Raw genomic sequence first — 19,668 nt, 5'->3', positions numbered from 1 at the left:
TCTGACTGCTATGAGCAGGAGCACTCTGGGGTCACATCATCTTTCTGCAGAATAGTTCCTCTGCAGAAGTCCACAAGAGTACACAGGGTTTAGGGATATGTATAGAAAAAAAATCTTTTAAGAGAAGTTGCTGGAGAGCAGAGAATGTTTGGGCTGATGTAAAGACTGAATGGAAAGCACACAGAAATGCCTAACGGGAAACCTCTTATGTTGTCATCTTCTGTAGACACAGTATATAATACTAGTTGCTGTTTACATTTGGATTTATTACTACGATCAAAGAAATGAATACAACCAGAACTACAAAAATTTCCATCAACTGAGATGCTGAGGCAGACTTCTTCTGTTTGAGTTTTGTTGCAGAAATAAAAACTAATGCACAGCCATTTGGTACCAACTAATTTTTTATGGCAGTGTATATTAGACTTTGAAAAAAATCAATCCACTTCTTCATAGGAAATTATCTTCCAATAATAATAGATTCAGTTCTGTCAAATTTTGTTTTGCAAGGATTTCTTTCTTTACTGCACTGGACAGACACAGGTAAGACAACTTATGTAGCCTGCAATTACTGAATCTGTCTTTTCTGTGTTTTAAACAACATACACATAATATCAACAGTCTATTTAGCTTGCAATTTCAACATTACTTTCTCAATTAGCTTCTGCACTTCAAAAAAAATCTTGCAACTCACTAACTCTACACAATTTCCTTTTCACTCATGCTCCACCTAAGAAAGTAGAGAAACTTGCATCCAACAGAACCTGCTTACACTTTTTTAGAGATGCTACGTCTGCTTTGACAATATTTAGCTGTAGCATTAAAGGCTTCTCAGAGTACTTAATTCAAGATGGGTCCTGTCACACTGCAGCCATTCTTGCATTTTCTTTGCAAGAAATTCAGCAAAGGAAAGAAACTAATGTACCGTTTGAAGAGTGATCTTTTGTCCTTCTACTTATAAAAAAAAAAAAAAAATGGTGCAGAGCCTCCTTTTTCTCTACTTTTTAAATAGTATTCTGATAGTTACATGGTAGTGTTGTCTCTAAGATATCGCTCTGTGCCCTGGCAGCACTGTTAATGGCATCTTTCAGATTCAATGACTTACACAAACAATGTCGTTCTCTTCTGTCAACAACAATTAGCAATGCTTTTCTGTAGTTCTTTTGGAAAGCCTGAAAAGCAGACAACCAGTAGCTACATAATGGAAGTTGCATTAGGAGGCAAGAATGTGGCAAAAATCTGGTTAACTGTTGTCGGCTGACCCTCTTGTGTGAAGAAGTGTTGTTTGGCAGCAAAATCACCTTTTCTTTCGGTTCTAAAAATGGCCATGAACAGCTGGTATAAACTGTGTGCAGAATGGATTCTGGTGGGCTTAGGGGATTGGTAATGGGATAAGAGACCTTTCACCTTTAGGTCAGGAGTTCAAATTCAGCCCAGGTTAGTAGCAATTGAAAGTCTTTACCATCTGACATTGTTCGTTAGCCTATTTAAAATGACTGAAGCAAAGTGTCACAGTAAAACAAGATTCCAGTATTAAGAAATATGAAGAGTCTGAGCAAATGGCAGAAACAGTCACTTGAGACTTTGCTTTGAAATCCCCCCATTCAGACTTTGTAGAAACCTACTCCTCTAACTACTGACAGCCCCTTTCACTGCTCCCATCCCTCCTTCCCACCTATCACAATTCATCCTCCAGACAGTTACGCAGGCGAGGACAACAAAACCGTCTCTCACCATCCCATGGGTCTGCTATGGATACCAAAGCCACCACCTCTCCGTGGTTTTATCTGGCAATCCAGACTGAGCTCATCGCTTTGCTATCTGTATTTTGCTGCTTCTGTTTATACAGTGCAGCTGTGATATTTTCCAGCACTTCTCTCCTTCACCGAGCAAACATGTAGCAGGTGCTGCCTAATGATGTGCAACAGAATACAGATACCATGAGGAGCCTGATAGAAACAAGAGTTAAGATCGCTGGGGATCCAAACAACCACCAAGAGGATTTCTACATATCTCTAGATATTTTCCAACAATGCTTTTTATACTTTCATGAATGGATAAACAGAAGAGGAAGGCAGAGAGGGACAGAACTGTTGCATTCAAAAATCCTTCCTCTTCTTTAAAAGAGGCACTGCCAGCTTTGTACAAAGACAAAGCTCTAGAATATAACACTTAAAGGTGTCACTGAAGTCTGATGAAAACACCAGAACTATGAAAACACCAGAAGTGATTAACAGAAATCAACAAAATCAAAATTAATATGGTAATAATGTATGGGTATATGGAAGCTTATTTACCTTATGCCTTGGAATCAAGCTACTTTAAAGACCATGAAACATTTACATAAAATAGTTAAACACTCTTACTACGATTAACTGTAAAATAAGAACACAGACACATTCATTTGCTTTTAATAAACCTCTTGCAAACACTTTAATATTCTACAAAAGCAGCTTTTATTCTCTAAAAAGTTATGACAGAAATGTTAAAACTATCACATGAGGAGAAAACACACTGCCATATTTCTCCACTCCGCTACTGTGAATTTTATAGACTGTATACAGTCTATACAATCGATCTTTTCAATCAGATTAAGCAAGTTTGATTACATTTTGAGGAGGAAGGGAGTGCTCACTTGTTATTTAAATCACACAACACGTGAGGGAGGCAGAAGGTTGGGAGCAGATCTGAGAAATAGACGTACAAACCGTATTTAGGATAACTGTTCTCTTTACATCAGTCATCACACTTTTCTCAGTTTTTCCTCAAGCCAATGAGAGATGCTTCTCATTTCAAGGTACTACAATCATTTCCAGAATATTTGATGCTTTTCCTTTGCTGTCACCAATCGATTCACATTTAAGAAGTTTAGCCACACTGCACACCCAGATCTTAACAGATATTCTTTATTTACGGACTGCATACTCTCTTCATATAAAGTAGAGAAGGAACATTTCTATTCCATTTTTCATTGGAAAAACTAAACTTTTCTGGTGAAAGTGAGTGTTTCTGATGGGAGTTTGAGAAGGAGATTTTGACACAATGTGGTAGTTAGAAAGACCATCAAGGCTAAGGGGTCAGCAACTTTTTATTTATTTCAAAGCTCTTGTTTGGCTACTTTGGATTATGACCGCCTTTTATTAGACTGATGACAACTAGGTAACACAAAGCACACCACAGCATGAGCAGCTACAAAGAATCAGATATTCAACATCTGGTCTGCCTCAGCAGTTTAACAGTGGTAGCTGCCTGAAAACCACTCCAAAAGTGCACTAAATGACAACATACAGGAAGTTCTCTTGTAGCTGGTAGGGCAGACATTTCTACATTTTCTTGTAAAAAACAAATAACGAGTTTTGCTATCCAATTATCCAATCTTGCGCTTTATCAGCTAGCCTCTGAAAGATGTCAGAAAAGCAGATAACAAGAAGTACAATGCCAACAGCAGAGAATAAATCATTCTAGCTGAATCACTTGGAAGGATTAAAACATCTGTAACAGATTTATGTAGCTTACAACAGACAACGGAGCTGATTCACCAACTTGTTTTGCTTTCCAGGCTCATACTGTAGTGCAGCAACATTTAATACAAAAAAATACAAACTTTCTATAAGGTGTTATTTATACTTTTTTGCAGAACTATTTGGCAGAAAAGGTATATTCCCAAAGAGTTCCCCAAAAAGGTAGTAATATAATTCTTAATTACTGCAAAGTAACTTACATAAAACACTGGAAAACCCCTGACGTGTACCAAAGGGAGGGAGGGAGGGGAGAAATCAGCAAGCTGTGCAAAGTGTTGGAGTTGGTTTAGTTAGCTTTGTGCCATCTTATTCTGAAGTCTGTATCTGAAGTAAAGATTTCAGTGATCTGATTAGAGATTACACAAACATGAAAACAGACATAGAAATTTGCATAATTTACAGTAGACACATTCTGATGATGCTGACAGGCAGCTGTGTCTGTAATGCACACCGACAAAGACCTTAGGAGCATCATATATACATAAGATGTCTATCATTTAAGAAGTTCTTCCAACTGTTGAGTACTTAGCTGAAACATGGCAAGTAAGCCTGTTAGTCATTGTTCACATCTCAGGGATGGAAAAGGAGAAAGATAAAGCAATACAGGGACATCTGCAGACACTCCTGGTTATGAAGTTAAATCTGGACAACCAGCTTCATTAGAGTTTCTAAGTTTGGCTCTTAATAGAAGGGAGCAACAAGATGTTAGTTGCATAACTGTTAGCTGCACAGAAAGTAAAGCTTGAGACCTGGGAGAAGTGACAGATCAATTGGGTAAGCCTGGGGAAGAATCAGAGAAAATTACTGCTCTGCAGCCTCAAGCTGAAATGCTAATTAGAGACAATACACAGTCAGGATAGAAGAATTAAAGAATATCTACACAAGTACTGTAATTTAAGATTAGTAAATTTCTTTAAGAGTTGGGAAGAATGAGTCTGCTATTATAGGGGATTGTCAAAGTGCTTAGGCTATATAGCAAAAGGAGTCTTTAAAGTCCTGAAAGATGGAATTCTGAAAGCTTTCTTACTGTGTATGTGGAGACCTCTACAATTAAGCAAGTTTGAAGCTTGGGACTTGGAACATTCTTACCACCATGCATTAAGGCAGGCGGGGGAGAGACAACACAAAACAGCTAAGATAACGTCTTTAAAAAAAAAAAAATTGAAAATCAAATCAACTTCAAGGATCTTTCACCACTGTTTCCATTTAGGAATTGATGGCCAATGATGTATTATAGCAAGGAAATGGTTTGGGACTCCAGGTGGGTTAAACAGAAAATCAAATATTTTCTTCTATGTACACAAGAGTGTGGAGAGCCTTTGAAAATTGTTCTCTCAAAAGCTACAAGTTTGGGAAAAGCATAAAAAATGTGTTATGATAAATTTTTCATAATGTTTTAATGAGCTATACAAAGCAATTAACAATCAGGCAAATAAACTGCTAGCAAAAGTACTATATTGGGTTTACATAGCAAGGGTATGGATTTTACTAATCTCCCTATGTTGAGTCTGTTGTGCCCATGATGATAATTAAGCAATCTCCCCACCCTTATCTCAACCCTTGAGCCTTTTTCATTGCATTTTCTCCTCCTTTCCCTTTGAAGTGTGTGAGTAAGACAGAGGTTGTGGTGGAGTTCAGCTGCCCAGCTGAGTAAAACCACCACAGTGTAAGTAAAATACAACTGTCATGAGTAATTCTGAAAACACTGCTGCACTGCAAGGCAAGGCAAATTTTACCAGCAGTCTTCCCTCTCTACAACAGGCTGTTTTTAAAACCCGTACTCCTTGGGGCCCCAATCCCCTCTTGTTTATTTACCCAAATATAAGTTTGCCCAGCCATTTTACAAAGTCATCCAAAGATGTCAGAATCACAAGCATCTCTCTGCGCTCTCTCTATTATTGCCCACAGGTACAAGCAGCAGACAGGACACAGCCCTAATGAAATGTAGCTAAGAAAGAAAAATAAGCTAATTACTCTATTGCTTGATTCTAAATTTCAGTACGCCTGGCATAATTTGACAAAGTGAGAAAAGGAAGATAAAGACAGTGTTCACTTGCTTGCAAATTGGACTTTCTTGCTGTTTCGGAGAGTGACATCCAGACTTCCAAGTTGTTTGCCTACTTTCTTAGATCATGACCAGAAATGCATTACTACAGTCAAATCAGGGAGAGAGGAGTCCAAGAAACTGTCTGCCCACCCATGTGGGATTCACATCTACTACTGATTCCATGAGCTGGTACAAAAGTCCTACACCACATCAGCACTCTTTTTACAAAGTTACATTCCATTCACCATTTCAATCACATGCACATTGCCAGTGTTTTTATTTCTGATATACACACACAGTTTTAATCACAGTCCTAGAGATACCCAGCAAGCAATCATAAAAGTATAAAAAATAGAAAAGAAACTTGAGTGGGGAACCAGTGGGGAAAAGCATCAGAGCACAGTGGCTAGTCACTTACTGTGTGCTCACAGTGGCACTTAACAGTGACCTCTTGAAAGGTCTTTAGGTCAAGTGTAACAAAGAGTAAAAAAACCTCTGAATGCTTACTTGAGTGCTCTACAAGGGCTCAGGGCTGCAAAGTCTTGTATACACAGGCTTACTTAAGTGAGTAGATCTTTTAAGTTCAGTTGGAAGTGCTCACATCCGTCAAGTTAGTTATGTGCAAGTCTTTGCAGGAGCAGACCCCTAAGTATGGAAGGAGGTTATGTTCTGTTTTTTTAAATAACACTTTTTCTGAATCTGAAGAGCTGTTTTTCTTACCTGAAGTCTAGTATTCATTTCCAAGAAGTAGAAATTCTTACTGGAGTCCACAAGGAATTCTACTGTTCCAGCAGAGGAATATTTTACTGCTTTGGCAAGAGCTACTGCTTGTTCTCCCATTGCTCTTCGAGTTTCAGGGTCTAGAAAAGTGCTACAATACAGAAACAATGCCTTTCTTCAATTAAAAAAAAAATGTATTATTTATTTTTCTGCTTAAACTACCACCAGAAGACAGTATCATTATTTAAGTTATGATAACATGTCAAAACAGTCAAAAGTTACCTTTATATTGCACGTAAATAGATACACTGCATACTTCACAGTTACCACTAAAGTACAAGAAATTCATGATGAATAACAGTATTCTCTAAAACATAACAGAACTTTTTTAGAATACTAAAATCTATAAAAATTCAAGTTAAATGAAAATAAATACATACAAATCCACGACATTTTAGAAGGCATACCTATTTTCAAAAAATAGTAACTAAAAAATAAAGAGCCACAATGAAGCTGTTAAGAAAAGATACCATCCAATAGAAACATTACTGCCAAAATACATGTCAAGAGGTCTAAGGAAAATTTGTTTTCTGACTCAAAATTAAAACAGCATGTCTGTTTTAGTGATATTCTTTGTAATTGATAAATTCTGGAAGTTCATGAAGTATTTATTTGAGCTTCCACTGATAGCAAAATTGCAGCAAAGAAAAATTATGTATTCGTTACGTTAGCAAAAACCCAATCACTGATGCCAGGACAAACCTCCTCATGCTGTATCTCCTCTCTCAGGTTTACCTGTAAACTGAAGACTAGTTATCCACATCTGTTAATTGCAATTCATTCCTTTCCACAAAGTATGGACACCACCCACAGGCACGCAAAGACCAGCTCTGCTACCATCCTGGGGATCACCTGGGAATACTGTCCAAATTGCAACCCTTCTCTAGGAGCTCAATACACCACTTTCACTGGTCAAATGCATTGAAAGACTTAGGAGGATACACACTCTGCTCATTCCTCTCCTCTATACTGCAAATTTGGATTTAGATGAACCTGCACAGTTTGTAAATTTACAGCTACAGAAATTTCTGTGGCTTTCCATCAAAGCTCTGGAACTGGCTGCCCTTCACTCCGATGCACTGACCTTCAACAAGAGACAGAATGTAGCAGTTCATTTTATAGGAACTTATCAATATGCCTATCATATTTCTGTGGTGATTTACATTGGGCATGTAACTCAGCTCTCATCTAGAAAACACTTTTGTAAAGGAATGGGAAGTCACTTCTACCTTACCTCTAAGTTACTGTTTATTCTAAGTTACTGTTTAAAATGAAAAGGCCACAATACCAAATGTTATGTATTGCTCATACCAAATTGTTATATATTTGGGTTCTTGTAAATGGCATTACATCAAGCTGGCAACCTGTCACTAGTGAGGTTCCCCAGGGCTCCATTTTAGGACCAAGCCTCTTCAACATTTTCATAAATGGTTTGGATGTAGGACTTGAAAATTTTTTGAGAAAGTTTGTGGATGGTACCAAATTGTGTGGAGCTGTTGACTTCGTCAAGGGTGGTGTGGCTTTGCAGAGAGATGTAGACAGGTCGGAGAGCTGGGCAATCACCAGCAATATGAAGTTTAACAAGAGCAAGTACTGAATTCTGCACCTAGGAAGAGGCAACACTGATTATAGGTACAGGGTGGGGGATGATCAGCCCTGCAGAGAAGGATCTGGAGTTTTAATCAACAGCAAGCTGAACACAAGCCAGCAGTGTGACTCGGCAGCCTGGAGGGCCAACTGTACCCTGGGGTCCACCAAGAACAGCATTGCTATCTGGTTGAGGGAAGGAATTGTCCCACTCTACTCTGTGCTGGTGCATCCTCACCTTGAGTACTATGTGCAGTTTTGTGTGCCACAATATAAAGAAAGACATGAAACAATTAGAGAGTGTCCAAAGGAAGGCTACAAAGATGGTAAAGAGTCTATAGAGGAAGATGTATGAGGAGCAGCTGAAGTCACTTGGATTGTTCCTGGAGAAGACAGAAGTCAGGAGACTGAGGGCAGAACTCATCGCGGTCTACAACTTCCTCACAAGGGGGAGCAGAGAAGCAGGCACTGATCTCTGCTCTCTGGTGACCAGCAATAGGACCCAAGGGAACAGCTTGAAGCAGCAACACAAGAGGTTCAGACTGGGTATCAGGAAAAGGTTTCTCCACCCAGACGGTGGTCAGTCACTGGAACAAGCTCCCCAGGGCAGTGGTCACAACACTGAGCCTGCTGGAGTTGAAGAAGCATATGGACAATGCTCTCAGACATAGGGTCTGAGGTTTTTTTTCCAGGGTGGTCCTTTGGGGACCCAGAAGTTGGACTCAACAATCCTTGTAGGTCCCTTCCAATTTGGATATTCTATGATTGAGGTGTCTTCAAAAGTGGGTCCCAATTTTGGAAAGGACCAATTGGAAGCCTCCACGTATCTGAAGCAGCTCCATCAATGTCCACAAAACTCTACCTGGGGCCCAGGACTGCACTCAAACAGAAGCTGTTGCTGGGTACTTGTCTTTTAGTACATCCTCTGAGGTTTTTCACTAAGACTGGAAAGTCACAGAAGAGATAGAGACTTCTGCCACAACAAACTGTGTCTGACGTGACGCAAAAAGCAAGGAGATACCTAGGTAAATTGATAAGACAATGGAAAACTTTCCTTCATGGGAAAAGTGCTACTTCGCACCCTAAGTTCAGCCAGTGTCACAGGGATGGATTTAGTTGGACAGTAAGACAGGCAGTTTCATAATTTTAGAAAAAAAATTCCTACTTGGCAACAACTGGGTCAACAGGAAAAGGAAGTCAAGACAGATCACAGGAATGCTATCAGCAGATCCTACGCTAGATCAGAAGGGGAAAAAAAGGGCAAAACCGTCATACCTATCAAAAATAGGTGCTGGTAACATAAAAGAGTTTCATAATATTTCTTATTTTGATTCAATAAGGAGATAACATTACACAAAGACATTAACTTATAATTCAATTCAGGGTTTTGATCATGAAAGGTCAATGAGTGGCTTATGAAGAACAGAACCTTTTCAATATTGCCTTCATATTCTATTTCTAGAATAACCATTATTACTTCTCATATGGATGAAAGACAGTTACTCCCTTTTATTACAGTGGTGTCTCCCTATGTTTGTTAAATGTATGTCTGAGATCTCTCTGTTCACCTCCTGCTGTAGCCAAAGAATGGAATAGAGAGCTGTCACACTGCTAAACTTGATCTCTGCCATGTGGTTAAGCTTTATGCTCTAAAATGACTGGAATATCCCTGCAATCAGGTAGGTTAATTAACTGAAGTTTTCCTATTCCCCTCTGCTGCTTTACCTTTCGTATACATTGTTTCTCCATTCTTTAACCACTCACCTTATACAAATGAAATAAACTTTCTCCAGTCTAATTAGACATCCCTTGAAAAAGAAGCATTTTCAACCTGACTTCAACTCTTTTCCTCACACATATACTGTTATTCTTCCAACCAAATAGCTCCAATGGCAGCATGAAGGCTGCAAAATAAAAAGGATTCACAGGATAAAAGCACCAAAAAGAACAAATAAGATCAGACCTGACATTTCACTCACAAGACCTTCTTCAAGTGATTGTAAAGTTGATCAAAGACAATCCAGTTGTTTTGTTCTATTGTTTCTACATCCAGAGAGGTGACCACATGGACAAAATGCTACCTCTCCACCTCTAGTTCACCAGATAATGTTTCCCAAAATACCTTCATCACCTTCACTCAGATAAAGCCAAGTATTTTGAAAAGTACAATTGCATTGTTGGTGGAAATTTACTGCTCAGCTTAGACAAAAAAAATACACCCAATACAAACAATGAAAATTCGCTTTACACTTCTTCTGAAGATATGACTATGCTGGGAGATAACAGTATCTGCATTTTCTATATTTCAAGGTCAGCTTACCTGCTCTTAGGAAATACTTTAAACAAGCAGCATGTCCAACTAATTACTTATCTACAGTAACCATTCCTTGAGATATCTGTGCATACTACCACACTACAGGCATGTTTGAAAAACAGCTTTACCCCCACATCTAAATTGTGCTAGCCTATGAATCACGTACAGAGACACAAACAGAACAGGCTCACAGCTTCCCTTGGCCCAGAATCCTTCAAGGCTTTCTGGACAGAGTGACAGGAAATGTGGTTCTGGCACACATGTATGGAGCACAACTCTAAGGAGAACTTGTATATACAGTATAGAGCAATGACATACTTTTTCACTAAGTTCTTGTCTATGTACACTCATTCGACTTGTTGGTGACTTCACATAGCACCTTGGCAGTTAATCTGGAATATGATCCTGAAGTAACTTGGCTTCATGGAGAAAGCTTAGTGCTTACATAAAGTGAAAGAAGTTGCTGTCTGTGCACCTTCCAGGGACAGAAACATTCCTCAGAGAAGCTAACAATGGTGCATGCCAAAAAGGTCACAAGAAGAGTTTAACTGTTTTACTTGCATTCCAGTGCAGTCACTTACTGGTAAAATAACCTCCCTTTTGAAATCTGTCTCTTAGATCTTTCTGTCACAGGCAGAAAAAATAAAATAAAAAAACATTTCTGTCCTTTGAACTGAAATTGAAAGAGCATCCTTCAATTTAAAAAGACAGTGCAAAATTAATGTCTATGATAGCTAAGTCAACCACAACTCTGAACGTATATGGCTAGGAAGAAAAAAAAAAAAAAAACATACTAAGAAAATTATTTCCTGCCTGAGATAAAACTCAGGGAAATTTTGGGAAACAGTTGAGAGCGTGTCACAGTAACTTCATTCTGAAGGTCTTGTCTGCTACGATTCAAACCAAAGGATGTGGCATCACCTCAAATCTCCAAAGAGAAGTAGAGACAACCAAGGAGAATAAGCAGGCAGCTAGCAAATTTTGAGAATTTGCTCATGAATTATAATGCAGATCTTAACACGACTGTAGAGAACACAATGGCAGGGTGCTGCTCCACCATTACTTGAACAGTAAAGTCCTGAAAATGTAGAGAGAAGGTTACACCCAGTGTCTAAGTGTCAGTGTCCCACTGTTAAGCACTTTGAGATATGATACTTAAATGGCAGTCCATGGGGGATCAAACGTTTGATCTCTTTGACTACCACAGCAAAGCACAGTGGTGGATGATCACAGTGAGTGGAAGGGCCTTCACGTGGCACTTCTCCATAATGCCATTCAAGATACTTTGGAGGAAAGCCATTGACATATTCAAGGAATGATAGCTGAGTGAATAGCCAATCTGAACGCAAGAATAGAAAAAATTGTTAAAATCTAACTTTGGACATCAAAGAAACAAATAGCCACGTGCTTCTGAATAGCTGGGCATTCCTTCACCCAAGCAGTGAGGCAAAAGATAAAAAGCTTATCAGGTCCTGAAACAGAAAGGACACCTGCTCTAATCAAAGGGAAGGTTAAGAACGATCCTTTGAGCTCCAGTTATACAACAGGAAGTCAACTAAGATTCTTGAACATTTACATTCTGTTGATCAATTTATTTTAGATTGATTATAAGGGATCAGTGGATTTTCTCATAAGCTTTATGAGCATTGTTTCTCCACATGGTGAAGACTCCCTTAATTGCTCTACCAGACAAAATGCTAGGCTGTTGTCTTTTTCTGTCTTGCCAAAGTACACTGCCTTGTAGCATCTCTCTCTGAAAATGAACAGAGAGAGTTTGGGCAGAGCAGGAACAAAAACTGAACTAAGGAACAACAACAATTAAATGTTGCTCATCTGTTTAAATTTCAACCTGTGTGGTGACATGATAAGTCAACAGCCTCTTCCCAAAATGTTTGAGGCTAAAGGCTAAGACAAAACCGTTGCAAGGCACCAGAAGTTTTGCCCAGCTCCCAAAAAGTGCTGAGAAGCCTACAACCAGCACTAACTAAAAAAACGGTGATGTTCTTACTGTCCATGCTTCCCAGAACAACGTAGGACAACTGACTACGGTAAAAGAGAAAGAGCAAGGCTTGTTGGTCTCCCATCTGAGAACAAGGGATTGACCCACCATGAATCCCTTGAATACAGTAAGCTCATCACGTTGCAAACTAAAGAGCTTTCTCTCCTCAACAGATGAGTATTTTGTTGTCATTTTGTTTTTTAAAACAAGACAACTTCCCTATGGAAACCTCAGATTCGAACATGAGATGACCCCATTAGGGCAAGTTCAACAGCTGCAGACTTAGCTTTGTTTAGCAAAATCATAAAGATTATTTTCAAAGCTAAACAGACCCCAACAATCTGTCTGTCAAAATCAGCTAGGCACTTCAGAAAAAGGCACCATAGGCAGGAAGAGAATCAAAAGAGGTCTGAGAAGAGGCCAGAGTCAAAAGCCCTACATCATACAAAATAAAAATAAACATCTTAGCCCACAACATTCCCATCTCCTCAGCATCATGCAGGGAAAAAAAAAAAAAAAAAAAAAAAAAAAAAAGGCTTCAACTTAGCTCCATGTTCTTAATAGCAGCTAACATACAAAATAGGAGGGGAAAAAAATAAACAAACTAGTGAGGACAGCATACTTCCTCCACCCAGTTGTACAAGAAAAGTTGTGTCATTATTTGGAACATTTAACTGAAGGCTTTAGGGTCTCTACAGCGTCTGACAGAAGTTACTGCCTTGCTTACCTGCAATGCACTTGGAACTGTTTGTAAATAAATGGATTCTGCAGACAACTGCAAGCAGCTATAAGTCAGATAAGGCTTTCAATAAGGGTCTGGCAAAGTCTAAAACATTCAGCAGCAATGAGAAAGAAGAATTTTCAGGCCAACTTTTGGAAGCTATTGGCTTGCCCCCGCTCTTTTGTAGAGTTATAGGAAGGGATGAAAAAACTTACTGGCAACTCCAACAGAGAAGCCCAAGTAAGTTAAAAGGCTGATATTTCTGATGAAAGAAACACTCTAATCACAGTTGGCTGGTGACAGAAAGACGTATCACTCCTTTTAATTCGCCACAGGCATGGAGTATGAGCAGGCAGTAGTGGCAGGCAGCAGCCTATAGGTACTGGGGCAGCAAAAGACTCTCCTCTCAAGTGCTTGGTTATACATATATACACACAGGTATGACATTGTGACATGAAGCCTACACATTGCTCAAACAAAAACACAGTCTGATTCCTAGGCATAATGCTTCTGAGAAATCCACAAGCACTACAGGAAGCAACAGGAGCTGTTTAAGCATTACTGGACACCTACACCCATAGCTCACTCCCATGAGAGGCACTAGAAGTGGTGCAGAGTATTTAGAACTTAATATTCAATTCAAAATAGAAATAAACTGCATTATCAGGCCATCTAAAAATTACTATAACAGTCAAACATCCAGTTAACCATTCCTAAAGATATTTCATTTTTTATTTGACTCTTAAATCCAAAAGTTGAATAGCAATGTAAAAGAAAACTATCTCAGATGTAATAAGCAAGCCATGTCATATACTCCACGTATTTGATTGGTAAGATCCACTTCTATTTTATACAAGATCATGAAAGAAAGTATTTCTAATAAACCATTTTTCTTCTTACAGAATGACTTAATGAAGCAAGGTCAAACCACTCTCTAAAGTACATTAAAGATGCATTACATTCAAATGACTGTAATATACTAAAACATACCATTTATTTTCTTGGCATTTTTTAAAAAGAATAAATTGACTTGTAATTGTATAATAAAATCAGGAGCTTTCTGAAAATGTTTTCAGTAACTATGAAGCTGTATGGAGTGCAGTATACATACCTTGGTGCTTCCTCCACAACTTTCTGGTTTCTTCTTTGAATAGAGCACTCTCTTTCATTCAACCACAAGGCATTGCCATGTTTATCTGCCAACACCTGAAACAATGACATGCTGCTATTAACCAACATATGCATACAAATCACCTTTTGACGTTATACTGCTATTATATAGTATTCAATTACTCTAATTTTATTTTTTTCCAATCTAGAAATTAAAATTGGGGAAAAAATGCTAGTATAGAAAATCAATTATATATGAAATATTAGTTAAATGCTACTTCAAGTTCTAAACAGAATTATTTTAATGCCTCTCTACAGTCTGTATATGGAAAAGAGCACTCACTTCTTGTGAGAAGCCCCCAAGAAGTTCAGAAGGGAAAAGAAATCATAAGACTGAAACAAGAAAAAAAAAAAAAAAAAGTATTTTCAAGCCTCTAAAATTGTACTGCATAATGAAATACCAAGAAGTGTGTTGTTAAGCATTATTTCTTGTCAACAAAGGAAAGTAAGATCTCCAGGCATGTCAAATTTAGCTCATGAGTTACAGACAAAAGCTTTCAGAAACAACAGCTAAAGGGTTTTTCTTAGTAGGCTGAGCAACCTGTGCTTAACGAGGAAGAAACTTGTAATGGAAATTAAGGTAGTAGGATTTCCAAGGATTTTCTCAAAATTCAGGAGTCAACTACAGTTCTTGGCTGCAGCTTCAGACCACAAAAGAGTTAAACATACAAATATCTAGATCCAACTACCTAAATTACACATTAGGAAAAACACAAGTTCAGTGTAGCAGAACTGATTCTGCAAGTTCAAACTGTAAGGAAAAGTAAGAAAAGAAACTTTATGAATTCTTCTGTACAGTACAGTTATTTGCAATAGCAGGAGACTGGATTTGAGGATTCAAGTAGACTTCTTCCGATCTTGTGATGTTATACCCTATGTACTTATTCTTGGAACAATTTCTTTCCTTGCAGACCACACCTGCTCCCTTCTTCCTTATAAATTTTTCCCTCTAATCCATTTTCTTCTATCTATCTTCCTGCTCTGATCTGCGGGAACCCGTGCCAATATTCATGCTTCATTCTTTAACAGTGCAGTTCTACACTGAAAACAGACAAGATAAAAAAAAAATGGAGACAATCGTCCTCAAACTGTGTGAACTCAACCGTATCTGCTTACATTTGTGACAAAGACCCTGTATTATTTATTATTCCTTTTAGCACCACAGAGAGAGCACGGCACTAAGCAAGATGAATTCCTGCATCTATGACACCAATGTTTCCTGATGCGTGAATAATCTGGGTAGATGCAACTGGAAATGAGGCGCTGATCTCATGAAGATGATTCGTGCGCTGTGCAGCATCAGACCCAGAGTGCTCTGCACTCTGAGGGATCGGACTTGTCTTTTCCTCACAAGTTTAGTTGAGCTCCCATAAGTTTATGGAACTTCCTAGAGGAAAGATCCTTTAAAAAGGGCTCTACAAGAATGACACCAAGGGATTTCCAAAACTACAGCTTGTCCCAAAACTCTCTTCCCCGCCCCACAGAAGGTTTAGCAACAGGCAGCATCAGAGTACTCCAGTACTGCTAGATTCTGTAACAGACTCCCCTACACAAAGAGAAAGAAAACCTAACAGCATCTAAAGCAACTTCCCACTCCAGTCAGTCCTAAATCACCCAATCCAGAACTAAACACCATGGAGTTCTACAGAAACTCATTTGGGAGATTAATTTTTTAATTATTATAATTAAAACAGTGCATGTATGGGTACGTGGCTGGAAAATCACTGTCCTGTAAATAGGACGATTCCCGGTGAGCAGTTCTGCTTCATTACAAAGCCTACAACTTCCCACAGAATACCACTTTACAAAACAGGCAAACTAGAAAATATTATCCTGGATTATTTCAACAAAAATAAGTTTCTGTGTTTCTTCTCTCCCTCCCCAAAGGGAATAATAAAATATTTTTCAGGCCATCTTGTAGGTTTTTTTTTATTATTATTATTTTATTTATTTTTTTTCCAGGACTTTTCTTGCATTCTTCTTGATTTCCGTAACATGTATCTTAAAAATTTGTATTACTGCATTCACAGGCAATATGGCCCAAAAAGAGACAGATGTGTTTATTTACTATGAAGATATAATTATGAACAGACTAATACATAACAACTAGTTAGTTAGGCTTTTAACTCCATTTTGGGTTCATTGCTTATATTATCTGAAACAAAAGATACTTATTCCATAAATCAATTATATTTCAGAAGACATTTACAGAACACTTAAATCAATCTCTGAGGTGAAGTATATGTCTCACTAAAAATGCAGGTCACAGCTAAGGCATTTTGCTAAATATCTTAATATTCCTAAACAAGAATATTCTGCTTTGTGGGACAATTAGAACACGAGTATATGTTATGCACATCTATACACTAAAATAATTAAATATAATTTATCACAACTGCTTCTATATGATTCAGCTAAATTTCCAGTTGTAGGTCTGCTATTTAGCCAATTAATAATTAGATATTACAAGTACTCTTTAAACTCAAATCCTTTATGTCAGATATTTCAGGAGAACAAGACTTCAAATCAGTTCAAGCATAAAGTCTATTTGGACTCTTTTTTCCTGTTAATTGTTTTAGTCTTTTCTCATGTTTTACAAAGTGATTGTTTTATAGCTAGACGCAGGAAACCCCTTATTTAACAATTTCAAGCACCAATCCTTTGGAGCTATATGAGAATGTTAAAAAAAAGTTCTGTTTAAAAGTTACTGCTAACGTAATAAATATTTGGCATCTGGTCTCAAATTGTTTGTATATTTAGTAGCTTGAAAATGAATCAAGGCCAATGTCCTAAAGCTGATTAGAACATGAAGTTAAAATGATACACCATGATATTGTTACAAGGTACCATCAAAGTGTTTGTGTAAGGAAAACAACACTTATTGTACACTCATAATAAAAATTTATGTGGCATTAATTATAAATGGCATAGCTATATTGTTTAATCTAGGCAAAAAATATTTGGTTGTTCTTAATTACGATGCTAATTTTAAGGTAATAGTCTTTTTAAAACTAAAGGAACCAAGACAGAATGCAAAATGTGGCCCCAGCTGATGAAATTATGGAACAATCAAATCTTATCTAACTTAAGTCATCAGAGAGTCTGTAGGAACGTGTTGAAGCTCTCTCTAAACAATGCAGAAAAAAAGGGCACTTTCAGAAAATGAAGCATCCCAAATTCTCTAGGGCAGTGGGACTGTTTCTGAGGAAGTACATACCTCTTTCCACTGACCTAAGAGGTGTCTTAAACTTAGATTAGAACAAAAGGTTAACTTTAAGACAACAAAAAGAATCCCAAGCCAAAGCACACACTTTAAAACACTTTTATTCAAGACAACTTTAGAGCACATTAACATACTTGTTGCAGTTCTACTGCATTTTGAACAGTGCCTTGTAGCCCGATCTCAAAAATAAATATAAGCCAAATTTATTTCAGTCTCTAAATTAATTCCAAATGTATTTTCAATCTTCCTGAAGAGACTTTTCTTCCACTGCAGCTGGTAGCCTGACTGGAGTTTTACATAGCATACTGCAATTTTAACCCAAGGCTGCAAGGACCAAGAGAAACAGAATATGAAGGTACAGTGAGCCTTAAGGCACAATGAGCCATGTATTTAAAAAAAAAAAAAAAAAAAAAAAGAGAAAGATGCAGGTATCCAAAAATTATCGGTCCTATCAAGAAAGCATAGGAATGTCTAGTGATCTGAGCTCTTTTGCAATGAAGGTTAGTGCTGAAACTAAATGTTTACTATACGTCTTCCCTTGGCCTTCAGAAGAGAATAGGTTGAAGTTTAAATTTCATTTTTACAGATTGTTTCTTCATTTCACATATGCTGTAAGTTATCCTGCACGTAGACAAGTTCTAAATCAAAATAGGGAAAAAAAAAAAAAAAAAAAGGAAGTCTATCAAGTTTGAATGGGCACGTATCTAACAGAGTAAAAAAAATGGTGAATATTTCTCTCCCACAAATCATCCTACACTATCAAATTTGTTGTTTCATCAAGTTATTGAGCTACTGTCAAAAAAAATGAAGGTCTCACTGTAAAAAAAAATAAACTACAACTTCAAGTTTATGTTTTGGACAAGAATAAGTAAAATTTCTTTTGCAGAAACTGAAATACTGCTTATGAATTTCTTGTCAAGGTAGACTATTTTAAGCCTATTGAAAAACACAATTTAGTTGCCTACGTAAGATCAAATACATCCCAAATTTTAAGATTGCAATTTTGTTAAAGAATCTGTCCAACAAAAACAAGTCTTGTTTTGCATTAGCAGATCTGGCTCAATGCTAGATCCAATAAAAGATAAAAATTTTCATAATCCAGAAGGTAGGGAGAATATATCTGATTTTGAACAACCATGCCCAAAATGGGACACACATCCTGCTGAGTTCACAGACAGCATTAGACATCAGATACAAAACCAAAATACAGACAAAACCACCTACAACTTGCAAGAAAAATGTTAAGCATAATAGCGCTTGAACTCCTACATCCTCTGCTGTGCTCAAGCACTGGAATCAGGATCCAGAGTTCAATCTTCAGCCCTCAGGACAGATGCCTACAATCATTTTTTTTCAATTAATTGAGTATGGTTCATCGTCTTCCTGCTAAAGAAAGGGTAGAGAATAAAAACAGGAAGGCTGCACTGTGCATGATAGCCATGCAGTTTGAGCAATGGTCCAAGACACAGGAAAACACAAGAACATAGGCCTTTTTTAGCCTAGTGTTTGAAACAATATTCCCTAACACTTAATCAAGCCCATCAAGTACTAGACTAAGGGTGGAAGGACACTACAGTCTCTTAAACTATATGCTAGTTACTTATAAACACATTTCTCTTCTCTAAAATAAAATGCAACGCAATCACTGAACTTCTCTTTCATAAGAAAAAAAAAAAGGCTGCTCAAGAAAATCACCTCTAAATTAAAAAAAAAAAAAAAAAATCTACAGATCACTGCAATTTTTTAAATGGTTTAATTAGAAAAATTGAATTACTTGTTCCTAATCTGTATGCTTCGAAAAGTCTACTTATATTGCAGTTGTTTGACCTGATTCCATGACAAATATTTGATATCATTAGTATTAAACTAATCATCTCTCTCTTAGCACAAAGACTATTATTTTAAAATTGCAGTTCTAAACGTGAATATTTTACTATCGTTTTAGGACACGGAAGTTCTGGCTTTAATCATTTGTGAGAAATAAATAAAGGATTGTGATTTTCTTAGCCTTAGTTGAAGGCCTAAAGGAAATCCTTTTGGAAAACAGAAAAATCACATTAGAAAAACTGATATATTTCTGTAATATTTTTAATTTGATGCTGTTCTATAACTGAGATACAAGTTTTAACTTAAAATTTTAAGTTTGGTAGAGACTCTTATAAAAGGACTCAGTAAAACTTGCCTGTGATACTGACTGTACTCACTAGAACAGTTCTATGTCAGTTCACTTGAGCAGAACAAGCCCAAAGATCGAAGTAAGTATTTTGCTACACAGCTACCCAAAAGTCTCACCTATTTTCATACAG

At 37.4% G+C, this 19,668-nt stretch overlaps 1 protein-coding gene across 4 annotated transcripts in view; it reads right to left on the bottom strand.

The window, feature by feature from the left end:
* The window catches only part of PCCA (propionyl-CoA carboxylase subunit alpha), a 286,474-nt gene that overhangs the window by 169,220 nt on the left and 97,586 nt on the right, over positions 1-19,668 (bottom strand). For all 4 annotated transcript variants that reach the window (XM_084505549.1, XM_084505552.1, XM_084505550.1 and 1 more), the window contains 2 exons: positions 14,081-14,175; positions 6,289-6,439 (listed from right to left, as the gene is read on the bottom strand). In XM_084505549.1, coding sequence (XP_084361675.1) covers positions 6,289-6,439; positions 14,081-14,175 — 246 coding nt within the window. The remainder of the gene's footprint in view (positions 1-6,288; positions 6,440-14,080; positions 14,176-19,668) is intronic.

Source organism: Aythya ferina (genome assembly GCF_964211825.1).
Source record: "Aythya ferina genome assembly, chromosome: 1".
In the NCBI taxonomy this organism is placed as follows: domain Eukaryota; kingdom Metazoa; phylum Chordata; class Aves; order Anseriformes; family Anatidae; genus Aythya; species Aythya ferina.
The sequence above is the reverse complement of the archived record's forward strand: the minus strand, read 5'-3'. Positions and strand labels throughout refer to the sequence as shown.